Genomic DNA, 8,235 nt, shown 5'->3' with positions numbered 1-8,235 from the left:
AAGAATTTGGATTTTGTTTCAAGTATATATGTTCAAATTGAATCAATGCTTTCCTTTTATTTCTCTGACAGCATTTTGTATTCATAAAAGTGTTTTGTTTTCAAACTTGAAAATTAGCTAGATTATGAGAGATGGATGACTCTGGTGCCTTTCATAGTTCTGCTTGCTATAACAGACTGAGTGGCTTATAAACAACAGAAATGTTTTTCTCATGGTTATTGGAGAATGGAATTTCAAGATCAGACTATCCCTATTGTCCTGTTGTTTTTTTCTGGGATGTTCAGGATTGGAAGAGAATGCAGCATCCCATGTCCTCTCCCCCCCCCCCAAAAAGAACTGTCATAAATGGTGCGGGTGGAAGAGCGGTGGGTTTTAAGTGTTTTCAGAGCGGCTTCAGACTGATGTCTTCGCTATCACAATATGTAGAGGAAATAACACTGGAAGAGTAGAGGGGACTCAATCCCCATCCTTAAGCTTTCCTTGCAGCCAAAAACTAACTATCTACCTTACTTTCCATCTCTTTCCAAACAAACCATTTCCCAGCTCTGTTTGCACAGAGGGATGCTGAGTTGGGAGAAGCGCTGGTTGGATCCTTTTGCGCAAAATCCAAGCCTTCTCTCCCCTCCCTCCCCTGCAGCTGCTGATCCCTCACAGCGCCCCCTCCCCTCCCCTTCAGAGCTTTGGGGCTAGGGACCTGTCTCTGTACTACTTAGGTGGGAGGGGAGGGTCTGCAAACAGAGGATAATGTCAGATGCCGGGCTCTCTCCTTCACCTGAAGCTCCTCCCTGGCTCCTGAATCAGGGCTGGTTTCTGTAAGGAATAGCAGGAACTCTGACAGCAGAAGCTAGAGGAGCCACGGCAGAGGCAGAGGTTGCTTGGAGCCAGAAAAGTCCGGGCACTGGCTTTTCTAGTTACTTCCCAACCTCGTCCCAGCCATGGACAGCAGCAGCGTCCTGGGGAATGCCGGCAACTGCACTGATCCATTGAGCTCTCCCAGTTGCTCCCAGGCACCTAATCCTGGTTCCTGGCTCAACTTCTCCCACTTGGATGGCAATCGGTCGGACCCATGCGGTCCGAACAGCACCGAGCTGGGAGGGAGAGACAGCTCTTGCCCTCCGGCTGGCAATCCTTCCTTGATCACCGCTGTCACCATCATGGCCCTCTACTCCATCGTGTGTGTGGTAGGACTCTTCGGAAACTTCCTGGTCATGTATGTGATTGTCAGGTAAGAGAGGCTCCTGAGCTCTCAAGAGACCACTCAGGGGCTATTTGGGACATAAAGGGATACCTGACAGCCCCCCCCCCCCCATCACTCCACCCCATGCCCAGAATGTTCAGTGGCTGGATGGGGGAAGTAAAAAGGGAAAACTGAGGGGATGCAGGCTGGGGAGGGGGAGTGAGGGTGAGGACACCATGGATAGATCCATTGCTTCTTGGGTGCAAAGCCGACTTTTCTGTTTTCCCTTCAACTGATAAAGAAAGATATCCCAAATTTCAGGAACAGAGAAGTGGCTTTGGTAAAAGACACAAAAGCTCTCCCTCTGAAAACACAAACACAAATAATAAAATAAAATTTTAAAAACCCTGCTCTCTATGAAAACTTGTTTGTACTGCACCATGCTAAGTGCTGTGAGACACAGTCCCTTCAGAAATGTTATGGAAGGAGAATTTTGTGGACATTGGGAGAGGAATTCTAGTCCTTATTGGAAAGCTTCATCTACTTCTCAGCTCTTTCAATTGAGATACACACCTTGGCAACTCTCCTACTCCTGCCCTTTCCTTCTCAATAGTACCCTTACCCAGCTCTCCCTTTCCATCTATGAGGATGCACACAGGAAAGAAGTTTTTCTGATGTTTTCCCTTCAACAAACAGTATTGCCTTTTGGGGTAACAAACATGAAGGTTTGCCTAGACCAATTTGGAATAGCCAGGTATACTTCTGGCAGGGGAATCACATTACCTATTCCTGAATATGTACAGTGTTTCAGGAGAATTGCAGAAGAGGACTGTTTTTCAATACCTCCAAAAGTTAAGACCACTTAGAGAAGAGCAAATGTAGCCTGGTTCTTGATTTGGTGCCTGTTTTATAGGAAGCTACAGTGTTTACTCCAAAAAAAAGTATAATGTCTCTATCTCATTAAGTTATTTTCAAAAGACTCCATGGCCCCCGTTCACCTGGATCTTCTAGATTTATTTGGCAGAGTATTCAAGCCCTCAGTGTCAATAAAGATTGAAGTGCACTGTGTTACTGTAGTATATTCAGCCCCTACATGCTCACTGTTGATAAATATTTTAACACTTAAAAATGGCTTCTGGTTTTCAGTCTTCTTCTTGCTGGGGGTTATGTATACATGGTGAATGAAGCATTTTCATATTTATTTATACTATTTGGTTCACCTATACCTCAAATACTGCAAGGTTCTGTAGCCCTTTAATCTCTCGTCAGTCATTTTTCTCTGTCATGTTTGCATAATCAAGATACAGAAACTTGTTTGTAATTGATTCTTTCTACTCCGGTGTTTGTTTTCTGCAAGTAATAATTGTCAAAGATGAGAACTAATTCCCTGTTCTTTGATGAAAAAGAAGATAGAGTCTCTGAGAAAAGAGCACCATCTATTGATAAGAATGTTAACCACAGATGGAAAATGCAGGAAGGGGATAAATGTTAAAATTTATTTTAAAACACATTTCAGACATGTTAAGCCAATACAAAGATTCATTTCAGAGACAAAGTCCAAGTTTCATTGTGCTGTCATGATGATAAGAAACATAATCAAAAGTCTTCTCATTAAAGTGAAAATGTTTTTCATTTTTCCTAAATTCGTAGAACCATAAGCTAACAGAGCTAAATAAGAATATGGAGATTCTCTGTACTAAGCCAGTAAGAGGAGGGACAGAATAAGCAAATTATTTCTCCAAAAAAATAGGCAGTTTGTTAGTTTAAGAGCACTGAATACAGAATAGCCAACATAATTTCTTATTTGTTAGGGCAACCAACAAATGACGCTTCTGAGAGACTTCAGCTACAGGATTCATGGCTTAGATAACAGTAGTAACATGGAAATAACAAATGATCATTAATTTCATGTCTGGGAGCCTAGAAAATTAATAATAAAAAGAAAATTACTAAAGTATCTGGAAGTGTTTCTATCTGAAATATAATATTTTATTCTCTTTTATTGCTTCTCCACAGCACTTCCCTCCCTTTTTCATTTTTTCTCCAATTTATGCTTTTCTATAAAGACAGAACCAATAGAGCAGCAACTGACTGTGAAACGAGCACACTGGTCTCATTCTAATGTTTATGAAATTGCTGCCTGGCTGAATTTGCTTTAATAGTGTTACCTCTAGTTTCTTGACTTGGTAAGGAACAGAGGCCTTGCATCTGACTGAGAACATGATGGCATGCTTCCCTTCCCTGCACTAGAAGTTCCAACTGAATGCAGGACAACTTGAAAGGTCACCCTAGACGCCCACCTGTGGCATACCAGTCATTTAATCCTGATACTCAATCATAGATCTTTGGGGGAAAAAAGAAAGAAAGAAAGAAAGAAAGAAAGAAAGGAAGGAAGGAAGGAAGGAAGGAAGGAAGGAAGGAAGGAAGGAAGGAAGAAAAAAGGGAAGAAAGAAAGAGGATACTGCTATATCCACTACAGCATTGAGGCAAAATGATCACTTCCTGTCATTATTTCAAATTCGACAAGCAATTCTGATTGGTCAAATGATTATTGGTTTATAACAACATTAAGCTAATATTTGTAAGACTGTCTTATTACATTGAGTGAATCATGAGGTTCAACTGAGCATGGTAACAACAATAATAACAAAACAATGGGCCAACCAGATGCCATAATTAATATTTTTGTGTTCATCATCATCATCCCTTTGCCAATATTATTAAACAGTGTACTGTAAGTAAGATTCTTACACAGTGCTGTTCTAAGCAATATACACAAGGAAAGGAGATATTATCATGTAACCCGTAGATGTTTATTTACAGAGATATAATAAGTATTGATTGCCCCAAGGCTGTTTTTATATTTTAGTGCAAAAAATTGCTTAAATAAGAACAGCACAAAAATCATCACAAAGACTCTAGAAATGATACCTTGCAAAATAAATTTATCATTTGAAATGGAGTAACATTGTATATGTCAAGAATATTTGAGGGGAAAATATAATGAAATAAAGCACATTTTAATGAAAAATAACATAAGTTTATAGTCACTAGGAATGTTTCAATTAATGAATATTTGACCAAAGTATAGAATGGCTCATTACTATAAAATCCAATAGCAAGCCAGATGTGTTTATTTTATGTTTTTTTTCCTCCAAGACACATTTTTCCATGTATCTATTTGTATGACCTATGAAATCAATCCTGTAAAAAAGAAAACTAGAAATTGCTATCTGTGCACTGTGTAAGCAATACTCCCAATTAAAACTCAATAAGTAGTGGTCAACAGTCTTGCCTTCATTATTTAGATTATACCTTAATATGATTAGAAGAATATTCAGTGTGAATTATTTACATAAAAGGGTCACTTAAATATAGGTGTAATGCTGTAGTCATTTCATTCACTAAAAGGGATTTAAATTTTTTTTGAACAAATTTCTTGAACTTACACTTTTACATATTAAATATTTGTTTCACATTTAAACTATAAAATTTTTAGCCACCCATGACTGGAATGTAAACATAGGTATATATTTTTTATTTAATTATGTTTAAAAGAAAACATAAGATAGTAATATTTTATTTATTTTAAAGAATAAATAAATAAAGTGGTGTGGTTTTAAACATTTAAAGCATATACACAACAGAATTTTAGTTTAATATAAATGTTACAAAAGATCTCTAGTAAATTCCCTAAAATAAATGAGATAAGAGATAATTTTTTTTCCTTTTTTTATTTAAGAAAGGATTAATTAACAAAACCATAAGGTAGGAGGGGTACAACTTCACACAATTCCCACCACCCAATCTCCATATCCCAACCCCTCCCTTGATAGCTTTCCCATTCTCTATCCCTCTGGGAGCATGGACCAAGGGTCATTGTGGGTTGCAGAAGGTAGAAGGTCTGGCTTCTGTAATTGCTTCCCCGCTGAACATGGACGTTGACTGGTCGGTCCATACTCCCAGTCTGCCTATCTCTTTCCCTAGTAGGGTGGGTCTCTGGGGAAGCTGAGCTCCAGGACACATTGGTGGGGTCTTCAGTCCAGGGAAGCCTGGCCAGCATCCTGATGACATCTGGAACCTGGTGACTGAGTAATGAAGCTGAAGGGTTGTCATTCCACACATGAAGTCTCTGGACACAGTCTGAAGCGAAGCAAGTTGAGGTGGCAATCATTGCGTTGGTTAGGTTGTGATCGGCAGATGCAATATTATTTGATATGGATTGGGAGAGGCATAAGAGAAAGCGGGCCCTATCCAAGGGTTCCAGGACTGGGGGAAGTAGGGGCTCTATAGTGGAGATGTGAGGTTCCTGCTGTATTAGGGTTCAAAAAGACAATCGATAGTTAATGTTAATATCACATTAATTGGTAATTGGGTTAACTTTGAAAAGTCCTTTTGTTAGGGTTTGCTATACAGTACCCGGTATCTTGTATATAGCTGTGCTATTGGTTGCTTCTGTTCTACTTGGTCTAGGCTTTTGAGAGAGTCTGCATATCAATTACACAGCCTATATATTAAAAAGATTTTTTAAAACAGTTTGTGTTTTAAAAAACTTCGAGACATACAATTAATTTTCCCCCTCTCATATTAATTAACTAGTGATTTATATGACTACATTTTACTAGGAGTGTACATAAACACCATTCCCACCACCAAAAGACTATGACCCATCCCTCCCACCCACTCCCACCCTCCACTGGCCCAGGAAGCTGCATGTCTACCCCTCATCAGAGAGTTTTTACTTTGGTGCCCTACTTACAATTTGGCCAGGTCCTGCTTTTAGTTTCCCTTTCAGATCTTCTTAGTCAACTTCTGTTGATGAGTGGGATCATCCCATACTCATCTTTATCTTTCTGACTTAGCTCAATTAACATAATTCCTTCTAGCTCTGTCCAAGATGGGTCAGAGAAGGTGGGTTCATTGTTCTTGATAGCTGCATAGTATTCCATTGTGTATATATGCCACAGCTTTCTCAGCCACTCATCTGTTGTTGGGCACCTGGGTTGCTTCCAGGTTTTAGCTATTATGAATTGTGCTGCTATGAACATAGGAGTACACACCTCTTTTTGGTTGGGTGTTATGGAGTCCTGGGGTATAACCCCAGGAGAGGAATTACTGGATCATATGGAAGGTCCATGTCTAGCCTCGTGAGAGTTTTCCAGACTGCTCTCCACAGAGGCTGTACCAATTTACATTCCCACCAGCAATGTAAAAGGGTTCCTCTGTCCCCACAACCTTTCCAGTATTTGTTGCTGCTGTCCTTTTTGATGTATGCCATTCTTACAGGAGTGAGGTGGTATCTTAGTGTTGTCTTAATTTGCATTTCTCTGACAATCAGTGACCTAGAGCAGTTTTTCATATGTTTTTTAGCCTTTTGGATCTCCTCTGAGGTGAATGTTTTGTTCATATCCTCTGCCCATTTTTTGGATGGGGTCATTTGCTTTTTTGGTGCTAAGTTTGCTGAGCTCTTTATATATTTTGGTGATTAGTTTCTTGTCTGATATCTGGCATGTGAAGATCTTCTCCCATTCTGTGAGGGGTCTCTCTGTTTGTTTAGTAGTTTCTTTGGCTGTGCAGAAGCTTTTCAATTTGATGTAGTCCCATTGGTTTTTTTCTGCTTTAGTCTTCCTTGCAATTGGGTTTGATTCATCAAAGATGTCCTTGAGGTGTATGTGGGAAACTGCTTTACCAATGTTTTCCTCTAAGTATTTGATTGTTTCTGGTCTGACATCTAGGTCTTTGATCCATTTGGAGTTGATTTTTGTTTCTGGTGAGATAAAGTGGTTCAATTTCATTCTTCTGCATGTTACAACCCAGTTTTCCCAGCACCACTTATTGAAGAGAGCCTCCTTTTTCCATTTAATCCTTTGGGCCTCCTTATCAAAGATTAGATGTCCATAGGTGTGAAGAGATAATTTTTTATTTTGTTTTTTCCCCCTTTTGTTGCCCTTGTTTTATTGTTGTTTTCGTTATTGTTATTGTTGTTATTGATGTCGTCGTCTTCATTGGGTAGGACAAAGAGAAATGGGGAGAGGAGGGGAAGACAGAGAGGGCGACCTGCTTCACCGCCTGTGAAGGGACTCCACTGTAGGTGGGGAGCCGGGGACTCGAACCAGAATCCTTACACTGGTCCTTGCGCTTTGTGCCACATGCGCTTAGCCCACTGCGCTAACACCTGAATCCTGATAGTAGATAATTTTAAAAACTGACTCTCAGTGGGCGGCCGGGCGGTAGCGGTAGCGGTAGCGCATCGGGTTAAGCACACATGACAAAGTTCAAGGATGGGCTTAAGGATCTCAGCTTGGACCCCAGGATCCCCACCTATAGGGGGGTTCACTTCACAAGCAGTGAAGCATGTCTGCAGGTGTCTTTCTTTCCTGTCTTCCCCTCCTCTCTCAATTTCTCTCTGTCCTATCCAACAACAGCAATAACAATAACAACAAAGGCAACAAAATGGAAAAACATGACCTCCAGGAGCAGTGGATTCATAGTGCAGGCACCCAGCCCCAGAAATAACCCTAGAGGCAAAAAAAAAAAAAAAAACAATCCTGCCTCTTGGGGCTGGATGGTAGCACACCTGGTTGAAAGCACATGTTCCCCAAGCACAAGGACCCAGGCTAACACCCCTGGTATCTACCTTTATGGAGGAAGCTTCCCGAGTAATGGAGCAAGTGTTGCAGGTGTCTCTGCTCCTTCCCTCTCTATGTCTTTCTCTCTGAAATAAATATAAATAAAATGTATTTTTAAATTAAATAAGCTGGCTCTGTCATTGATAAATAAATATAAAAAAAATGAAAACGAACTGTGTACTTTGCACTTCACAATGAAGAGTTTTGATTATAGCCTATTGCAATTTGAACTGTAACTACTATTTCACATACAGATGTCAAGAATTCTTGGAAACACCTTCCTCAGAGTGTCCTGAGGGTAGTGAATGACTTAAAAAATCATTTTATTGGGGGAAATGGTGATTGACAATACAGTTGTTAACATATCAGTGCAGTCTCTTACCTTCCTGTGACAGATGTCTTCCCACCACTGGCCCAAGTGCTTCTCTC

General features: G+C 40.2%; 1 protein-coding gene across 2 annotated transcripts in view; it reads left to right on the top strand.

The window, feature by feature from the left end:
* The first annotated feature begins 433 nt into the window (after positions 1-433).
* The window catches only part of OPRM1 (opioid receptor mu 1), an 87,607-nt gene continuing 79,805 nt past the window's right edge, over positions 434-8,235 (top strand). The window contains exon 1 of one of the 2 annotated variants that reach the window (XR_009553621.1): positions 434-1,225. Coding sequence is in view for 1 of the 2 variants with exons in the window: in XM_007516131.3 (XP_007516193.1) it covers positions 936-1,225 (290 nt within the window). In the remaining variant the exon portion in view is untranslated. The remainder of the gene's footprint in view (positions 1,226-8,235) is intronic. The other variant, XM_007516131.3, reaches the window with a different exon arrangement.

This window comes from Erinaceus europaeus, chromosome 13, assembly GCF_950295315.1.
Source record: "Erinaceus europaeus chromosome 13, mEriEur2.1, whole genome shotgun sequence".
Lineage (NCBI taxonomy): Eukaryota > Metazoa > Chordata > Mammalia > Eulipotyphla > Erinaceidae > Erinaceus > Erinaceus europaeus.
The sequence above is the reverse complement of the archived record's forward strand: the minus strand, read 5'-3'. Positions and strand labels throughout refer to the sequence as shown.